The sequence below is a fragment of the Oncorhynchus keta genome, chromosome 2, assembly GCF_023373465.1.
Source record: "Oncorhynchus keta strain PuntledgeMale-10-30-2019 chromosome 2, Oket_V2, whole genome shotgun sequence".
Taxonomy (NCBI): domain Eukaryota; kingdom Metazoa; phylum Chordata; class Actinopteri; order Salmoniformes; family Salmonidae; genus Oncorhynchus; species Oncorhynchus keta.
In genome coordinates, this window is record NC_068422.1 from 38,382,727 (window position 1) to 38,403,987 (window position 21,261).

At 41.9% G+C, this 21,261-nt stretch overlaps 1 protein-coding gene across 1 annotated transcript in view; it reads left to right on the top strand.

Moving 5' to 3' along the window:
• Positions 1-229: 229 nt before the first annotated feature.
• Positions 230-21,261, top strand: part of LOC118400159 (E3 ubiquitin-protein ligase NEURL1-like) — a 57,782-nt gene continuing 36,750 nt past the window's right edge. Inside the window, exons 1-3 of the mRNA XM_035796716.1 lie at positions 230-794; positions 9,891-10,138; positions 10,631-10,952. Coding sequence (XP_035652609.1) covers positions 680-794; positions 9,891-10,138; positions 10,631-10,952 — 685 coding nt within the window. The 5' untranslated portion in view covers positions 230-679. The remainder of the gene's footprint in view (positions 795-9,890; positions 10,139-10,630; positions 10,953-21,261) is intronic.

Genomic DNA, 21,261 nt, shown 5'->3' on the forward strand with positions numbered 1-21,261 from the left:
ATATATATTTTTTTACTGTTGCTCTTTAATTACTTGTTACTTTTATCTCTTATTCTTATCCATATTTTTTTTAACTGCACTGTTGGTGAGGGGCTTGTAAGTAAGCATTTCACTGTAAAGTCTACCTGTTGCATTCGGCGCATGTGACTAATACAATTTGATTAGATTATTTTGGTTGAAGTGACGTTGAAACAACTCAACCAGTTTTTGCGCAGTGGGTATGATTTATGATACCGGCCAGGAGTGTATTGCTGGCTATGCACATTAGTCAGCCGTAAAATGACAAAATAATAATAGGGCCATCTTGCGGCGGTTTGGGCTACTTGCGCGGTAGATAAAAGTAACTTGGCAGAGTTTTTCTGCATTTGCCAGAGCTGTGTAGGTCATCCATATTTCTTATAGGCTGTTTCCTTCCTCTCAATGCATAACTTGTTTTTGGTCCGGCTAGGTTTGTTCATACGCTCATTTTTCGCGGACCTCAAAAGGTGTTGGAATTCTCCTTCGTTGAAGATATCGATAGCGCTAATTACTGAAGATTCACTTTATGTGATTCTACGCTGCGGTGCTGCCATTGTATCCGATGTGAATCGGCTGGGACAGCCACTACTCCCACGGAGGGTTAAGTGTTAGGACTTCTGTGAACCGGAGAGAACGAAATCGTTAATTATCCGATGATGTTATGTTGACAGCCAAGGAGCGCATGCCTCTGAATATTTTGTCTAACAAACCCAGAGAAGAGGAACTTGCCTTGTATTTAAACATGGGAGGTCAGATAACAAGAAATACCTTGTACGGTAAGGAGATTTTACATTTGAGGTGGAGGAATATTCGACTATAGATTGCATATATTTAGTATCAAATCGTTGTTGATGTCAGAGGCTACAACGAAAACCTTGTAGCAGAAATGGCAAATCGAGGATGATTATATATTGAGAGTTAAGGGTCAGTAATTCACACATTTGGAGAGTCTGCAAGACAATGAGTGTAAGTTATGAATACTCAAGCTATGACTTCATGTGTAAATTGTATGTAAAATGCATGCAAACGTTATCACACTTACAGCAATGCAATATTTTGTTAGCGCAGACACTTGCATGTAGTCTAGATCAAGAATGAACTTCGTATTTGCAATTTGGCTGATGGTATGTATACTTTCGGGAATAACACTCGACTTTGTTTCCCCATTAGGTATACTAGCTCTGACAGATAGCTACATACTTCGAGAAGAAAATGTACTTACTATGACTGATGTCATAGTGTAAATCGCTCTGGATAAGTGTCTAAATGACAAATGTACATTATCTTTGGTTGACAAGTTGTTGTAATTATACAGCAACTGCCCCTTAAAACCAACTTCTCGTTTGGAAAACAGCCTATGTGGCATAGATGAGTCAAACATTTATTCTACCGATAAATTTACTGCGAAGTGTAAATAGGATAATTTGGTCGTTTTGAGACTTTTTTTGACCGCATCACAACGTAAATGAAGGGTGTTATTTTTTAAAATTTTGCCTATAGCTGGCAGCACACAATGAATAATACATTCGGAGTGCAGCTGCACGTGATCTGATCATATTGCCTGTGTCGTATTGCCTGTGTTACATTTGGGTTGACTTGGAATATCCCTATGGGGCTAGTTAGGGACCATCGCCGTGACTTCAAACCAACTAAAATGGTGTGTGTATGTACATATCTCGCAACAATTTTACTGAGTTACAGTAAATCAATCAATTGAAATTAATTAATTAGGCCCTAATCTATTGATTTCACATGACTGGGCAGGGGTGCAGTCATGGGTAGGCCTTGAAGCGCATAGGCACACTCACTGGGCAGCCAGGACCAGCCAACCAGAATATTTTGTTTCCCCACAAAAGGGCATTATTACAGTAAGAAATACTCCTCGGTTTCATCCAGCTGTCCAGGTGGCTGTTCTCAGAAGATCCCGCAGGATCTTTTATTCAGGCTACTTTTGGCTAATGTCCAGGATAAAAAAAATGTGCACTTATGTGATGCTGCAAAACCAGTCTTCATTAAGGGGAGGCTATGCTTTTTTTATTTTTATTAAATGAAATTTGGGTAGATGCCAATTGTTTGTTTTTATGTTTCTAAATACGAGATTCACCTGCAAAAAAGGAACATCTCTTCTTCCATGGGCATTGTGCGCGGCACTTCCGCTCTCAAAATCTATGCTATTATCAACTGTCACCATTAAGACCTACTTTTTGTGGGTCTCAACCTCTCTGGGATCGTTCGGGACGACCTCGCCAATAGCCAGTGAAATTGCAGGGCGCCAAATTCAAACAGCAATCTCATAATGAAAATTCCTCAAATATACAATTATTATACACCATTATAAAGAAACTTCTTGTTAATCCAGCCACAGTGTTTGATTTCAAAAAGGCTTTACGGTGAAAGCACACAATGCGATTATGTTAGGTCAGCGCCTAGCCACAGAGAACCATACAGCCATTTTCCAACCAAGGAGTGGTGTCACAAGTCAGAAATAGCATTAAAATGAATCACTAACCTTTGATGATCACCGGATGGCACTCCAAGGACTCCATGTTAGACAAATGTGTTTTGTTCGATAAAGTTAATCTTTATGTCCAAAAACGCACCAATTTCAAATGAGGTTATGTTCAGAAATGCATTGTCTCAAACAAACAACTGGTGAAATTACAGAAAAACATTGATGAAAGATACAAAGTGTTATACGTAGGATTAAAGAAACTTCAAGTTAATCCAGCCACTGAGTCCGATTTCAAAAAGGCTTTACGAAGAAAGCACACCATGCGATTATGTTAGGTCAGCACCTAGCCACAGAGAACCATACAGCCATTTTCCAACCAAGGAGGTGTCAGAAATGGCGTTAAAATTAATCACTAACCTTTGATCTTCATCTGATGGCACTCCCAGGTCTCCATGTTAGACAAATGTTTGTTTTGTTTGATAAAGTTCATCTTTGTCCAAATACCTCTCTTGTTCATGCTTTTAGTCCAGTAATCCAAATGCAGACAAAGTCAAAAAAAGTTTGCAGAAACATGTCAAACGATGTATATAATCAATCTGTAGGATGTTTTTATCATACATCTTCAATAATATTCCAACCGGACAATTCCGTTGTCATTAGAAAGGAAAGAGAATGAGCGTCACGCTCACGGCCACACGACTAAACTAAAGGCTTTCAGCCTGACCACTTGTTGAAACAGCTCTTATTCAATCCCCTTTCACAATAAAAGCCTGAAACAACTTTTAAAGACTGTTGACATAGACATAGACACAGGATATTGGATAAGCAATCACTTTTTTTTAAAAACCTTTTTTTCTGAGTTTTTTGCCTGAGTTTTTTGCCTATCATATGAGTTCTGTTATACTCACAGACATGTATTTTAACAGTTTTGGAAACTTTTGAGTGTTCTATCCAAATCTATATGCATATCCTAGCTTCTGGGCCTGAGTAAGAGGCAATTTACTCTAGGCATGCTTTTCATCCAAACTTCCCACCAATGCTGCCCCCTATTCCAATGAAGTTAAAACCGCTCACACTTGTTTTTAAGGACACATCTCAGATATTGCTACCCCTCCCACCTCAGCACAAGCGAGCTGATGATAGACAGGTAAATTGCCGAACCTGGCATTAGGGCTGGGAAATGCCAGTGCGCCAGTTTTTACATTGATACTTGCGCCACCTTAGCACCAGCTGAATGTAAATCCCATAATTTGACATTAAATACAATATGGTTAATTGATTTGTTCTGACTTAATTTAAGATCATTGTTGTGTATATAGAGAACAATTCAACATTGTTAAAGTAGCCCAGGGATAGACATTTGAATTAGGCTTAGGCTGTATACTGTATACCGGGGTATGTGGAAAAAGCCACGGAATGGTTTTTCAATACCATTAACTATTTAAGTAAATACCTGCAGTCAATTTGTACAATACGTTCACATTATTATGAATTGTATGGTTGTATGTATGGTTTGTTTACAAGCACACAACGAGAGTCACTCACTGTTGTGCAGCATGTGCCAGGGTGATCTAATTACAGTATGTAATTCACAACTAGATAACTGTCTAAATGCTCTGCAGCTGTGCATTTGGTTTGCTAATCTAGTAGCTATCAAGCTAAGTGGTTAGCTTCTTCCAAAATCAAGCATTCGTTTGGTAACAGCAGAGAATCCCCTTCTGGATCAAGAGCCTTGCAGGCTAATATTTGTTTTGTGCGTGCAGCAAACTGTGAGTAGCATTTTTGAGTTGCTTGTATAGTTTAGGTCAGAAACTGTACAAAATGTTTGCAATGCACTCGTTAGCATTCTCTATGGGAATTTACATGTACTTGTTAGCATTGCTAACCTTCGGATTACAGTTTGAAAACGGCACCCCTTTTGTCCAGTGCAAGTATTACCGAAATATCCTGGTATGGCACAAGTTTGGTATGAAGGTATGCCAAGCTGCATACTGCCCAAGCCTAATTTGAATACCTCAAGGCACAAGTGTATACTTTAACAAATAAGCATCATATGACAGTTCAGCCCAAACAATTCATTTGAGTTCTATTGGCAGCCACAACCTAAAAGAGTTTCACAAATAAACAAACTCTGTAAAAGCACATTTGGTTAATTTCCTCTTCAAATTATGCTATATTTACATTCATGGATCAGGATACGGGAGTGTTTTCCCACTGCACAATATTTCTGCCTTGAAATTGAAGCAGCTGCAAATAGCCTGTGGTCTTAAATGCCTCATGATGCTCTGTTGCCAATATTAACACAGACAGGAGGTTGCTGAGGGAAGGAAGGCTCATAATACCGTTTGAAATGGTGTGAATGGAACCATGTTTGATGTGTAAGATACCATTCAATTTATTCAGTTCCAGCCATTACTTTGAGCCCGTCGTCCCCAATTTAATGTGCCACCGGCTGCCTAATTGATTTGTTTCCTGGGTAGTCTAAAAAGCTCCTGACCCCTAGAAGATATGAGCTGATGAGCAAGAATAACCTTCTGTTCCTAAGGGCATGTCTAGATTAGGCTATGGACACACACACACGCACACACACACACGTTCACACACGCGTATCTTTTATTAGGCATGCAAACATTCTCTATTTGTTGATCCTTAGACATTTTGCTTTTCAGTTTAGTGTTGACCTGCTCCCTCACAATTATTAATTAATACTGTCTGTAGGTTGGTAAAGGACTGCTACCTGTGACTGATATGTTAATTTGACAATCAGCTAAATGAAAGTAAAAAAAGAACATGAGCTACATGCCTCATTCCCACAAATTTGTCTGAAAAATGCATTATTTGGGATGACCTAACCAGAAATATCACCATGATAACTCGGTGTCCTTGGCATTGTAATGATTTGATGAGAGATGGGGGGGGGTAACCAATGGGAGTAGCCTAACTGTTGATTTAGCGCTTAGTGTTTTACAAAATGCCAGATGTAAGAAGTAGATTGAGTCAATTACAGCGGCATTGAAGGATGTATGTGTCAGAGCCGTTTATTACCCATGATGCATTCTTTAATTTACTACAAGTCAGATACGCCCCACAGTAGCTTTGTAGTAGTTTTTCATTCCCTGTTATACACATTTGTGTTTCTGCTTGTTCAGGGAAATGTATACAATATGTTTTTGGGATTTCTATTTGCTGCTTCCTCTTAACATGTCCAAAGCTTTGAATAGCACATTGAATGGCAATCCTATTTTCTTGCTCTTAGTCATTGACTTTGTTTTTCCTGATGACTGCCTGCAACATGTTCATAAAGACAGTCATTCATGCAGCCTTCATGCAATCAATTTAACATTAGGCACATCCAGAGATGTTGGGTTACACATAAAGCTAACTGCTAGTCATCCTCATCGTCACTACTGTGTCGCTTTCACCATCTCTCTGATGAGTATTTTAGCAGTCTTACGGTTCATCACCAAAGTTAATATCCTGGCTACCTATTCTTGTTAACTACCTTCTCAAGGGCCTTTGGAATCATGCATTTCACATTCATTAATGACTCATTAATTTCCTCCCACTTGTAACTATTGTAGGATGAAAACGTCACATCATGACTATAACTTACTGTTCACTGAAAGAGGGAAACGAGGTGCAACATACTTGGTTTAAGGATCTACAATCACGCCTTACAAGGCCAATTAAATGTGCGCCTTGCTGGAAGCCCCACCTTCCGCAGGTGATAAGCATGAGGCTCGGATTAATTCCTTCATATTAATACCGCTCTTCACCGATCACAGGAACGGGCAGGGGCTAAACAGGTGTTGTACCTCGTTTCCCTCTTTCAGGGAACAGTAGTTATAGTCATGAAGTTACCTTCCAGTCAGTCAACTTTGGTACAACATACCATGGGGAAATAGTATCACGCCCTAAGCCGACCCACAACGAATACTAAATGAAATGGCCCATGGCAGACCACCCAGACCTGACCCTGCAAGATTGTGGAGGTCTGGGTATTACACACAAGGTGCACTGCCTAGTGAATTTCTCCTGTTCCAGCTGGAGAGACGCTGCGAAGAGTGCCTGCCACGAGCTGGATTAGCTGAGGGATGCATCTTTCATGATCATCCTGCGGGGTACAACTGACACCATGGGAGCCTCCTGACAATAGGGTGTCTCACCCCTTGGCCAGGGTCTGTAGGCTCAACAGAGACACTCGACATGACCGATTAGGCTGTGAGATGCGTGGAAGTTGAGCGACTAGCACTCAGTGCTGGAAAGGCCACAACAACAATAGCCCCAGGGGAACGTTTTCTATCACAGAAGTCATCATGCCCTGTAGGCGTAGGCACTGGTGAAAACGCACTGCGTGACACAGATGAAATTGGGTTAATCAGAGGCAGAACCTGGACACCCCCTATGGGGATAGAAAAGCGTGATTTACTGACTCGAGACCCAGAAACGGAATGTTCTGAGATGGAGTCGGGAAAGTTTTTTTTCCAGTTTCCTATGAAGCCTTCAGACTGAGTATGGGACACCAGCATGTATGTGTGTAACACTGCTTGCCACCAGCCTGTTGACTGTAATAGCCAGCGGCTCGTGAGCATTCTGAGTTCATAGCCTGAGATGCTTACTAGGGGACACAAGTTTTGAGCGGGGCGTAAAGTCCTGACCCATTTCCAAATCCAGGAAATACCAGCTGTACCAGCCGTCCTGTATCTGAAATAGAAACCACTCGGATTGCCTGCGTCTGGCGACTGGAGGATATTCCCCCTCTCAAAACAAGCACTGAGGCCTTGAACAGTCAGTGTGATGAAGTCGTAGAAGCATGGGGGACGCGCAACAAATTTCAGATGGTACCCCGACATCACTATACACATGATCCAGAGCAACAGTGCGCATGTGTGCCATTTAGTTAGAGCAGTCAAGTGCCATCTGAAGGGGTGCCACATTGTGGACTGGGAGAGATTTGGTTATTTTTCCCTTTACATCACTCTCTAGCACCATGTGTCTGAATGTGGAGAAGGGACACTTCATTGATCCCAAATGTGGAAGACACAGCACTTCTGACACCTGTAAATACTTTGGGTTGACACAACTGTGTTTATGCACCAAGGTTTGCCTGAAGCCTGGTCTAAGCTGGGTTCGGGGGCTCCGGCAATCAGTGATGAACTCTGATTGGCAGTGCCTCTTGTGTTATTCTGTCACAACGAGCCTCCCCTGGTTTAGGCAGTAAGATGGATCCAGTGGAAAACCTTCATTATAGCGGTACCAGTGCCACAGCACCTTTTAACCCAGCTGGAAAGGGATGGACAGCTCTGAAAAACTGACCCCCTTCTGTGGTAACAGACGGGTATTTTGCAATTTAATCCTATTCCTAGGAATGAAACCAATCGCCTATAGAAACCCATAACCTGTATCACTAAGCACCTCATAGGGACTTGTGAATTACAGGCAGGAATCAGCAATGAATGCCAGTAATGACCCACCTTGACGTTGTGCCCCCTTGGGGACAGAGAGTGAATCACCCAACGTATTACTCTCATCATGGAGAGATTGATATACCCCTTGAGCCTTGTGAACACAATGGAATGTGAGGTAACAGATGGGGCATCAAGCTTCCAAACTAAGTTGTGCTTCTGTGAGACTGTCAAGCCTGGATGAAGCCCAATCCCTTATTTTTATTTTATTTCACTAGGCAAGTCAGTTACAAACAATTTTCTTATTTATAATGACTGCCTACCCCGGCCAAACCCAGACAACGCTGGGCCAATTGTGCGCCGCTCTATGGGACTCCCAATCATGGCCAGATGTGATTCAGCCTGCATTTGAACCAGGGACTGTAGTGACACCTCTTGCACTGAGATGCAGTGCCTTAGGCCTCTGTGCTGCTCTGGAGCCAATGGACACAGGTGGCTCTGGCAATAGCTGACGTAGCACCCATTTGGCCGTAACCAAACGTGGGGGCACTGGTGTCACAAATGTTTTTGTGAAGGGGTGCACTGGTCACTCAGACCCATGCTAAGGCCCCTCGCTCCTGGGGTTACCCAATCCAAGTGCTCGGAGATTGCTTCCCCATCGGAGGTTTCCTGCAAGCCCCACATTCCTCCAACTCCAGGATTTTGTAATAGGAATGGGATTGCCATAACGCTGGGGGAGGGTATTAAGCTTCATTAGCCGGAAGTTATGCATGATGAAGCTTCTAAGCTAGGCTAGCTAGCCTCTGACCACAGCACGGTCTGTTTAGAATAAACAAGTGACTTAACACTAGAAACGCATACTAAACAAATTAACTACCCAAGCAATTCACCTTTAGGAAGCTGGAATAGCCAGCAGTAGCTAGCTCACCTCTGCGAGTTAGCTAACCTGGCTAGCACGCTATGCAGGGCATGTTAGCTATCTTGGTCTCAAGTCTATATAGGACCGGATCACTGAGAAGGGACCAGGACCCTTCTGAGAAGATACCTTGCTTAACCAAGGCAGACACATGCGGTGAGAAGATACCCACAGAACCTTGTCACCCTCTCTCCTTTGAGTAGTCTCCCATAACCGGAAACAGAGCGCACAAGAGCCTGGAGACATAAAACTCCGCTGAGGTGCAGGCACCCGGGAGAGGAAGTCACTATCGGAAACACCAAGCCCCCTAAAGAATGCTACACTATTGTCAAGAGAACCTGTGCCGAGGACAAGTAGGAGAACAGTGCCTCACACTTATCACCTGTGGAAGGCGGGGCTCCAGCAAGGTGTGGATTTCATTGGCCTTATCAGGCGTGATTGTAGATCCTTAAACCGAAGTCGGGAGAGTGCTACTCCCCATAGTGTGTTGTACCGAAGTTGACTGACTGAAAGGGAACATCTGCCTGTTTTCCAAATTTTGACTGTTCTTGCCAGAGTATTATCATCAGTGCTAACTGCTGCTCTCAAAATCTGTTATTTTCTCATGTAGATATATTCAAGACTCATGACCAAACCAGTGCCAAATTGGCAAGATTGGCAAAAATATAGGCGTTACAGGAAATTGCCTATTACAGAAATGACCTAATTTTGTATGAGTTTCTCGCAGCTGCACAATTCTTTCTGCTTACCAAGCAGCTCTTATCCTTATGTTTTTATCTGAGAAAATCGAGATGACTAACATAACTATTTCATTTTGTTTGCACTCCTTGATATGATTTCTGAAAATGGAGCTTGAGTTAAATGCTTACTAAAGGCACATACACCCAGTCATCATCACAAATTGAAGAAAGGAAGTTTTGAATGTGTGTGTACTGCTGATGCTTTGCTATATTGACGTTGTGCATATTCATACAGTGGATGCCAGACAACAGCTGGAAATATTTAGGTTCCTATATTTTGTTCAGTAATACTTTTCTGATCTCTTAAGTAATGTTCTTAGTTATATCTACAAACTCCCCCTATGCTTCCTGCTTTTCAGATTCTCTGGGTGGCCCCTTCCCCACCACGTCTCACCGCTGCCACCATAAGCCCACCAAGAGATGTCTGCCTATCCAGCAGTGTGGAGGCAGCAGGTCCTCCTTTCCACTGCTCTTCCACCCTAGTGCCAAGGGCTCCCAGATCGTCATGGACATGGCCCAGAGGACCGTCAAGAGACAGGCCAGTTTCTGCAACGCCATCACCTTCAGCAACCGGCCCATTGCCCTGTTCGAGCAGGTCCGCCTCAAGGTATGGACAGACTGGGAAGTGGACCATGTTTATAAGCAGAAACTCTTTCATCGCTTCCTTTTAGTCTAACTATTTTCCATAAATGTTTTTGTTTGTCTCTCACTATGTATGTTGCCTTTATTACCCTGATTCTGTGTGGGCCAAACCAGCATAGCAAACGTTTCCACTTCACCTATCAGTCCATCTATGTCTCGAAAGTGAAAGAGCATGGGAAGCATTGCCATGTGAGCCGTACTGTTATCTTACACGGTGAAAGCAGTGTAAATGGAGGTTTTAAATGAGGTGAGACAAGAATAGCCAGATGATAAACAGACATGTCTATTTTTGTTGTTGTTTACCATTTTGTTTGTCAAAGTTTTAACATATGGCCAACCAGAATGTGGAGTGATAAATCAAACACGACTAATGGAATGGTTTTTAGGTTATTCACCAGCTTAACTCTATTTGATCATGTTTTAAATGGTACAAACCCCTTTACCTGTTCTCCTCCAGATCACTAAGAAGCAGTGCTGCTGGAGCGGAGCCATGCGTCTGGGCTTCACCTCCAAGGACCCGTCCCGCATCAACCCAGACAACCTGCCTAAGTACGCCTGCCCAGACCTTGTCTCACAGAACGGATTCTGGGCCAAGGCCCTGCCCGAGGAGCTGTCCAACGAGGGCAACATCATCTCATTCTGGGTGGACAAGAAGGGCCGGGTCTTCTACCGTATCATTGACTCTAGCCCCATACTGTTCTTCTGCGGGGTCCATGCCTCCGCGCCACTCTGGGCTCTCATAGACGTCTACGGCCTGACACGAGGGGTCCAGCTACTGGGTGAGTTTCACAAGGAGAAATGACAGTGTAATGGTGGCTTATGATGTTCCTGGCCATGCATTGTTCTGTCTGATTTGAGATTGGTTAACAATTCAAATTCATTTTGATGAATTTCCCATATTGATTTGTGATGGCGGTGTGGTGGTTAAATGTTTAAAATGCTATGTGCCTGGTCTAAGTGCAGTTGGTTGTTTGGTGATGTCACTTTTTGTAATACTGCTCTACTTTTCCCATACACAATCAAATAAAAATAGTCCATTGGAAAAAAGATGGGTTGCACAGTTGTTAGCATAAAATAAATGCCACCATAGTGGAATTTGAGAACCCCCTGGGAATAGGGTTGCACATTTTGGGGAATATTCAGAGGTGGAAACTTTCTGTGGGAATATATGGGAATTAACGGAAATATATGCAAATTAATATAGCATTTAAATGTAGATGTTTTTTGCAATGGATATATTTACCATATCATATGGAGACAGAAACATAAACCTTTTACCTTATCATAAGTAGACATAATTGCAAATGATTAAATCCTTCCAATAGAATAAACAAAAATTAGTAACAATTTGAACTTTAATTAAATGAGTTGACTCTTCACATGGGATGATTTCACTGAACAACAAAAGAAAGGGAATATTGAATGATCCACAATGATCCATCGCATCTCCCAAAAATGTTTTCAACATATATCCAAATGAGCTTCAATGCCATACAGCACTCCTTCTGTGGCCTCCAACTGCTCTTAAACGCGAGTAAAACCAAATGCATGCTTTTCAACCGATCGCTGCCTGCACCCGCATGCCCGACTAGCATCACCACCCTGGATGGTTCCGACCTTGAATATGTGGACATCTATAAGTACCTAGGTGTAGGTGTCTGGCTAGACTGCAAACTCTCCTTCCAGACTCACATCAAACATCTCTAATCGAAAATCAAATCAAGAGTTGGCTTTCTATTCCGCAACAAAGCCTCCTTCACTCACGCTGCCAAGCTTACCCTAGTAAAACTGACTATCCTACCGATCCTCGACTTCGGCGACGTCATCTACAAAATGGCTTCCAACACTCTACTCAGCAAACTGGATGCAGTCTATCACAGTGCCATCCGTTTTGTCACTAAAGCACCTTATACCACCCACCACTGCGACTTGTATGCTCTAGTCGGCTGGCCCTCACTACATATTCGTCGCCAGACCCACTGGCTCCAGGTCATCTACAAGTCCATGCTAGGTAAAGCTCCGCCTTATCTCAGTTCACTGGTCACGATGGCAACACCCATCCGTAGCATGCGCTCCAGCAGGTGTATCTCACTGATCATCCCTAAAGCCAACACCTCATTTGGCCGCCTTTCGTTCCAGTACTCTGCTGCCTGTGACTGGAACGAATTGCAAAATCGCTGAAGTTGGAGACTTTTATCTCCCTCAACCAACTTCAAACATCAGCTATCCGAGCAGCTAACCGATCGCTGCAGCTGTACATAGTCTATTGGTAAATAGCCCACCCATTTTCACCTACCTCATTCCCATACTGTTTTTATACTGTTTTTTTTTATTGATTTACTATTCTGCTCTTTTGCACACCAATATCTCTACCTGTACATGACCATCTGATCATTTATCACTCCAGTGTTAATCTGAAATTGTATTATTCGCCTACCTCCTCATGCCTTTTGCACACATTGTATATAGACTGCCCATTTTTTCTACTGTGTTATTGACTTGTTAATTGTTTACTCCATGTGTAACTCTGTGTTGTCTGTTCACACTGCTATGCTTTATCTTGGCCAGGTCGCAGTTGCAAATGAGAACTTGTTCTCAACTAGCCTACCTGGTTAAATAAAGGTGAAATAAAAAAAATATTTAAAAAATATCTGTAAAATGATAGTCTAGAAACTTAAGCTTTGGTTGTCTTCCTCTCAGACTTCCATGTCTTCTCCCTGGACCTCCTCAATTTCTACCTCTAAGGCCTCATCTTGTTGTGACTGTAAGGCCTCATCCTCACTTTCAAACCTTAATGAGGATGGCTCGTTGCCAGGATCAAAATGCCTCACATTTTTCAACCCTTGTATCGGTCAGCCTGTTGCGTGCTTTGGTTTGTGTTTGTTCCCATACAAGGACCAGTTGCTCTCTGAGGCGGCTGATGTTGGTGGGATTTGGAGGATGATTGAGGCAACAGGGGAACGAGGCTCAGATCCACAAAGCCCCTTCCACCAAGTGGCTAATAAGTTATGTTGGCACGACTGCCATATTGCATCTCCATCCCAAAGCCCTTGCTTGGAAGTGTACTTCGCCACACTGCCAAGAACCTTGCCCTCTTCCAGGCCAAGGTGGCGAGTCACTGTAGTAATGACACCATAGGCCTTGTTAATCTCTGCACCAGACAGGATTCTCTTACCACCATATTTGGGGTCCAACATGTATGCTGCGTGTATGGGCTTCAGGCAGAAGTCTTCATGTTTTTTGATGTATTTCAGAACTGCAGTTTTCTCTGCTTGGAGCAACAGTGAAATGGGTAGGGCACCACAAATTTCTTCTCTTACATCTGCAAGCAGAGTCTGAACATCAGACAGGATGTCATTGTCGCCCTCAATCTGTGCAACTTCTACTGCTATATGTTTTAGGCTGCTTACCGCTCTCTCCCAAAATACATCATCCAGGAGGATCCTCTTGATGGGGCTGTCCATATCGGCAGACTGTGATATGGCAATTTCTTGGAGAGACTCCTTCCCCTCCAGGAGACTGTCAAACATGATGACAACACCAGCTTCAATGTGGTGCTCTTATTCTACTCACTTTGCTTGGTGAGATTGCTGCAATAACTTGATGACCCTTCACATACCTAACCATTTCCTTGGCTCTCTTGTATAGTGTTTTCAGTGCCATGATGTCCTTGAGGAGCAGATTCAATGCATGAGCAGCACAGCCAATGGGGTGATGTGAGGGTAGGACTCCTCCACTTTAGACCAAGCAGCCTTCATGTTCGCAGCATTGTCTGTCACCAGTGCCATTACCTTCTGTGGTCCAAGGTCATTGACTGCCTTCATCTCATCTGCAATGTAGAGACCAGTGTGTCTGTGCTCTTGTAGAATACTGGTTGAGGGGTGGAGATGATGTAGTTCGTTATTCCTTGCCCACAAACATTCGACCACCCATCAGAGATGATTGCAATACAGTCTGCTTTCTCTATAATTTGCTTGACCTTCACTTGAACTCCATGGGACTCTGCACCAGCAAATGAGTAGATAAACCATGTCTGGTTGTAAGGGTGTATGCTGGGTGACGAACATTCAGAAATCTCTTCCAATACACATTGCCTGTGAGCATCAGAGGTGAACCAGTTGCATACACAGCTCGAGCAAGACATTCATCAGCATTTCTCTGACTACGTTCCTCCATTGAGTCAAAAAAACTTCTGATTCCAGGCAGAACATGAGCTGTTGCTATCGATAAGGTGTCTGATTCATAATTCTCATCTCGAATAGAAGTAGTGGGACTTTTGTCAGAGGTTGCTTGTTGTGAGCGCCAAGGGAACATTATGCACTTGGCCAGATGATTCTGAATCTTTGTTGCTTCTTCACATATGATTTGGCACAGTATTTGCAAATGTACACAGCTTTTCCTTCTACATTAGCTGCAGTGAAATGTCTCCACACAGATAGTGCCTGAGACATTTTCCTGTAAAAATGAGGGAGGGGGGGGACAAATACAATTCCATGTGAAGATAAATAGTTAGTTAAATTAACCTTTCTGGCGCATGCGTTCCGATAGCGACCCACCTTGACAACATCCGGTGATATTGCAGAGCGCCAAATTCAAAATACAGAAATAGTCATAATAAACATTCATAAAAAATACAAGCGTTATACATCGGTTTACACATTAAGTTATTTTTAATCCAGCCGCCTTGTCAGATTTCAAAAAGGCTTTACTGCGAAAGTATACCATGCGATTATCTGAGGACAGCACACCGCATACAAAAGCATGAAAAACATTTTCCAACCAAACAGATGCATCACGAAAGTCAAATAGCGATAAAATAAATTGTTTACCTTTGAAGATCTTCATCCTTTTGCAATCCCAAAGGTCTCAATTACACAATGAATGGTCGTTTTGTTCGATAAAATCCTTTATATCCCAAAAATTCAGAAATATACATGTTCCAACTCGCCCAATATGCCTACAAAGGATCTAATAAGTTACCTGTATACTTGGTCCAAACATTTCAAACGTTTTGTAAAATCCAACTTCCAGGTACCCTAAAATGTAAAGAATCGCTAAAAGTTAAGATGGAATAAACTGTTTCCAATACCGCAGAAAAACCACGCGGTGCGCGCTCTCATTCACACGCACCAAAAGTGCGTGACACTTAGATAGAATACGACTACTTCTTAATTTTTCATCAACAAAAAAATGTAACAATTTCAAAACTGTTGACATCTAGTGGAAGCCATGGGAACTGCAATCTGGGTCCTAATAATTTGGCTTCCCCATAGAAAAGCATTGAAAAATCCAATGACGAAAAAAAAAAGAATCCTGGATGGATTGTCCTTGGGGTTTTGCCTGCCAAATCAGTTCTGTTATAGTCAGACATTATTTTAACAGTTTTAGAAACTTTTGTGTTTTCTATCCAATACTACCATGCATATCCTAGCTTCTGGGCCTGAGTAACAGGCAGTTTACGTTGGGCACCTCAGTCATCCAAACTTCCGAATACTGCCCCCCATCCCCAAGAAGTTTTAAACAACTCCTTTGTAAGATAAATGTTTTAAAATGAAACACTTATGGAAACAGGTGAATTAAAAGTCCTCAGTTAGCAGGCTCAAGCAAGCTTAAACCCACATGGTAGCAAAAACGAACTAGCAGAAATTGTTAACAAGTTTGAAATGATTTGCCGTAGGCTACTATTTACTAGTTAACAAAAAAGCATCTATGTCATATCAAATATATTCACCCAACCCACTATTGGAATCAAAACTTACCAGAAAGCATTGGCTCAGACAGTGTAGTAGTGTGGGCTCAATAGCATCTCATTAGTGTGCAAGCTCTTGAGAATCCGCCGTACATGTGTTGAAGAGTGCACTGCACATGTGATGAAAGAATGCACTTTGCATGCATAGGGTTGCAATTTCATTGAATGGGGGATACTTTAACCAAAATATGCCACAAGACCCAGATTTGCCTTGTGTATCCCACGAAAAAAGGTTCACTGTTTATAAGCTAAACTTTTTGATGAATTTAAGCAAAATTCCCCAAATTCCAGGGCTTATTCCCATGGGAAATTTTCTGAAAATTTCCCAGAAAGTTTCCGACCCTTTGCAATCCTACCTGGGAAACAAGGCATCTATTCCGAGATGTTAACCATTCTGTTTGATGGGTTTACCGCAAACAGTTTAAACTTTTCCCAGCCAACAGATTTTGCAAAGTAGAAACTAAAAATAAATATTTCAAGTTGAAGAGATATTTGTTAAGTAGAGATTTGTAGTTGGCCTACCGAGTGGTGCTGCGGTCTAAGGCAGTGCTAGAGGCATCCTTACAGATCCGTGTTCAATCGCGGGCTGTGTCACAGACCCACGAGGCGGTGCACAATTTGGCTCCGCGTCGTCCGGGATAGACTGGCTGGGATGTGCTTGTACCATGGTGCTCTAGCGAATCATTATGGTGGCCAGCTGTACAGCGTTTCCTCTGACACATTGGTGAGGCTGGCTTCCGGGTTAAGGGTTAAGCGAGCAGTACGGCTTGGCAGGGTTGTGTTTCGGAGGACGCATGGCGCTCGATCTTCACCTCCCCTAAGTCCTTACAGGAGTTGCAGCGATGGGACAAGACTGTAACTACCAATTGGATATCACGATATTGGGGAGGAAAAGAGGTTAAAGGTACCATTAAAAAAAGCGACTTGTAGTTAATGTTATTACCAGTATCTGAAGTTTTAACCAGCTCTCAAACTGAGTGTCTGAGTAGCCCTTTCTACTCACAGCTCTTGTCATCCCGTATACGGTTTAGATTTTTTTTTTTTTTTTTCAATGATATGCACCTAAATTGGAACGCAGTGGCTGTACAGTAACATGCTATACATGACGTCAGAGCTCTGGTTCTCCACTTCTAAATGCTGTATGGGTTTTGACTGACAGCCGTTATAAACCTGAGCACCGCATGCGACAAAAAGATGCCCCCATCCCTCCCACTAATTGGGCTACTTTTGCTATAAATCGAGAGGAGTATTATTATTATTTTTCTGAAAGATGAGATATTGAGGATTATAATAAATACTGCTTTGATGTCATTCAAGCAAATCACACACCCGGGGGTCCAAATGTTCACTTTTCAATATTTTGTAACTGGCTACTATTGGCTAGCTTGTTAGCTACTTCCATACACATAATGAGAGAACACCTCACTCTGACCATTTTACTCGCCCTAGCAGAGCTGGTTATCTAGAGGGTTGGTGACTAACTGCTGCTGGCAACAATTTAATTCCGCTTTTTTTGCTGACCATTTACTGACACCGGCCATATTAAACAGGTGTTTTTGTAAATTCATCAGTTATTCTGCGCTCTCTGGCACCCTCTGAGAGTGCTCTAAAATCGGGGTAGGTGGCCAGACTAAATTTAAGAATGCACTGAAAAGATGACTTGTGTAATCACAAGTCATGACATTAATTCCCTGCATGAATCTGCAGGTAGCTAACCAACCAAGATCAATGTTAGTCAGTTAACATTAGGTTATAGCTAGTCAATCAAATGGCTCTTTCTTTCAAAATTAGAAACCTGTAATATCAGAAAATGTAGCTTGCCAGACTATTTTACCCGTATACATCATTCGTGGTTAGACGCGTCAGATGCCAAAGTTGCCCTTAGTTTGAAGATGTAATCTGGAGACGGGTGTTTTCTCCATCTCCTTAGCCATCATACTCTAATTCCACATCATACTCAACTCAGTCCTCCACAAAGTGGAGAACAACACTTATGTAGTTTTAATACACACACAAACACACACAAAGCTGCGCTAAAAGGATTACCTACACATACTGACCAGCTCAACTAGACAGAAGCGTGCTATATGGCAGACCAATCCACACTCTTCTCTCGGCATGTCCAGCCCACCCATTATCTCAGCCAATCATGGCTAGCGGGAAGGTTGCTGTCTTTCTGTGGAAAAACCAACTAGGCTCGTAATTTAACAATTTTATTAGTATTTGCAAATGGCATACAAGTTAGTTATTAAGGCATGTGAAAGTTCACATGTTCCAGAAGGCATTTCTGCCCAAAAACGCGTTTTGATTTTAAAACCATTACGTTCAAACAGCTCTCCTGTGAAGTAGTGACCCACGACATATGCCTAGTTTCCTGAAACGAGTCACAATAAAATGTCAAATGCACAAAAAATCAACAGTGTAATGTTTGGATTCAGTCTTGTCAGGTGAACTGTTGTGTCCTCACCTTTTGGTCTGATAATTTCACCATCTCCAAAGTGTTATTTTCTTAATTGCTACTATGGGCATGCATTTAGTTCTTCTGTTAGAAACATTTCACTTTGGCCCTATCCATATACCCTAATGGAAATGAGTCTAAGGGGTTAACATTGATAGGAGTGCAGTCTGATATTTGGAGCTGAAAATAGCCATATTACTGTCAAATAGTGCTAGTATACCTTCCTAGATTTTGCTTAATCCTAAATTGCTCTTGTTAGAGTACAATTCTGTCATTCACCCCTTGAGAAAATTCAAACAAAGTTAAGATGGAAAGAAAACACCTTTCAAATTTCACAAAACTTTAATCAACATGGGGTCGTTTTCAAGAATCGTTACCCTTAATAAAAATAAAACAAACTCACATATAGTGTAGATTAGTACCATTTAACCTAATTTCTGGTTTCATTAAGCTGACAACAAGAAGTGTGCTATTCTATTTTGGGCTGTTATGTATCCAGCGCTAGAGTGTGACTCTCTGGAGTTCAGTGGCTTTGCGGTGAGCTGTGATGACACAAGGCACAAAGCTCTTGTTCCTCAACAGACGTTGAGTAGATGTGATGTCAGGAAAATGGCGTGACTGAAGTCATTTTCACCGACGTGAAAAAAATGAATGTTTTCCCTGGGCTAAGAAAGTGTAGGTTGTGTTTGTATTGTGGAAATCACTGCATTGGATCCACTCTGGGCTTTGTGACTTTACCTAAACATGATCATATGCAATCAGGATTCTTTACAGTAATTTACAAAAACTAAATTTGAATTTATGTATATTTTTATGTCGAATGTAGGTTCTGCCTACTGTAGGTTTCCATAATAGCAGCTATCATAGCACTTAAAGGGATATTTTGAGTTATGTCTGACTTTACCAGAGTCAGGCAAACGCATGGATACCATTTTTATGTATCGACGTGCAGTTTGAAAGACTTAACTGTTTTACTTTCCCGAGACCACCACAATAGTTTCCTTGGCCACATATTCCCAGATTTTCATAAAACAGCCACACGTGGTCCCTTGATCCTTCATCACCCAATTTTGCGTGAGGCAAAAGAGTAGGCTAGGTGCGCTTCAATTAACTTGTTCGGTGCAGGGGTGTAGTGCTGCCGGAATGCACCGGAGCATCAAGCCGCCACTTCTCACAATGTTGCTCATTTGTGACTCGTTTCAGGAAACTAGGCATGTGTCATCACTTCACAGGCGTGAACGTAAACTTTCTTTTAAATTCATTTTTTAAATCAAAATTAGTTTTATGGGAGAGATGCCTTCAGGAACGTGAACTTTCATGTGCCTTAGTAACTAACTTGTATGCCATCAGTAAATACTAATACAATTGTTAAATTACGAGCCTAGTTGGTTTAGCTACGGAAAAAGCCTGCAACCTTCCCGCTAGCCTGATTGGCTGAGATGATGAGTGGACTGGACATGCAGAGAGATGAGTTCGGATTGGTCTTTATCACCTCTCTAAAATGTAAATAAAATAAATAGAGTTTATATAATGTCATTACATACCTATTTGAATCATGTTGTTCGGGCAATGCTAAAGTAGCTAGCCAATGTTGGCCAGTTAGCTTGGGTGCTTGACTGCTGTTAGGCCAGAATGCTCGGATCAACCCTACTCCTCGACCAGAGCGTACAGAGCGAAACATCCGTTCGTAAATTAAGCGCAATCTGACAGCGCTGAGTTTTACAAACACCCATAGCACACTCTGGCACTCCAGATTAAATTTCCAAACTCACCCCGTAGTATAAACCAGCATTTAGTCTTGAAAGCTTTGGTTATTTAGGTCATGGTCTCCCATGTGAATCCTTACAGAGATGGGTGGGAGAGAGGGTGTGAACGATGCTGAATGGGTGTGGACAAAGAAGAGCTCTCCAGCAGGTGTACCAACAAATTCAAGGGCCATTTTCTCAAAAGTGAGGTTAAACGTTCATCAACTTTCACAGCAGAATTACTTTCCCATTGTTCCTTAACTGTAGTGTATGATATACAATTTTCTAGCTCTGAGTCTCTACTTTTATCCCATGGAAAAAACATAATTGAAAATGTTGCTGCAAAAGACCGAATCAAGCCAGTCGGTCACGTTTAGTGAAGTTACATCAAAGCTGAATCAACGTCTTAGAAGATCACATTGATTTAATTAATGTTCTGCATAACAGAACAAAATATAAAAGCATAGGAAAACATTACTGTCTCATTTTTGGTTGGTCAGCTGAATAGTCCCCCAAACTTTTGTGGCCAAAACTGCAAATGTCTTTAAAATATCATCCTCTTGTCCCACATTTGGGTATATTTCATGTGGTCACCCTAAATGGACAGCCTATCCACGAAGAATTAACAGGCTTATCTAATTTTATCACGAGAACAGCTAACTACAATTCAATCAAATAATGTAAGATCATCACATTTAACCACATTCCATTTTGTTCTGGTGTGCGTACAGTCTCCACTGATGGGACTTCTGTATATCCCTCAGGAAACGTCTCATCTTGACTTGTCAGTTCCATCCTCTCAACTGTTCCTCCATAAAAAAAATATCAGATCAAACTACTAACTTTCTGAGGTCCTTGGTTGAAATGTTTTCTATATTCAGGGAACTAGCCTTTGTTTCAATTGGTCCAGATCGTTCAATTGAAGTTTGGAAGATTATAGCCGACCAGTAACTTGGTTTGTTATTGCAAATTTTGTAGTGATGGTAGAACGTCGATTTAATACAATTTTCACCACACTTAGCTACTTGCTAATGTAAGCTAGCTAATAGCTTGAAAATACTTCCAATAGTGTCAACAATCTTCAGTCATGGCTGCGAGGTAAAAATATTGCCATTGATGAGCAATGTCAGTCTGAT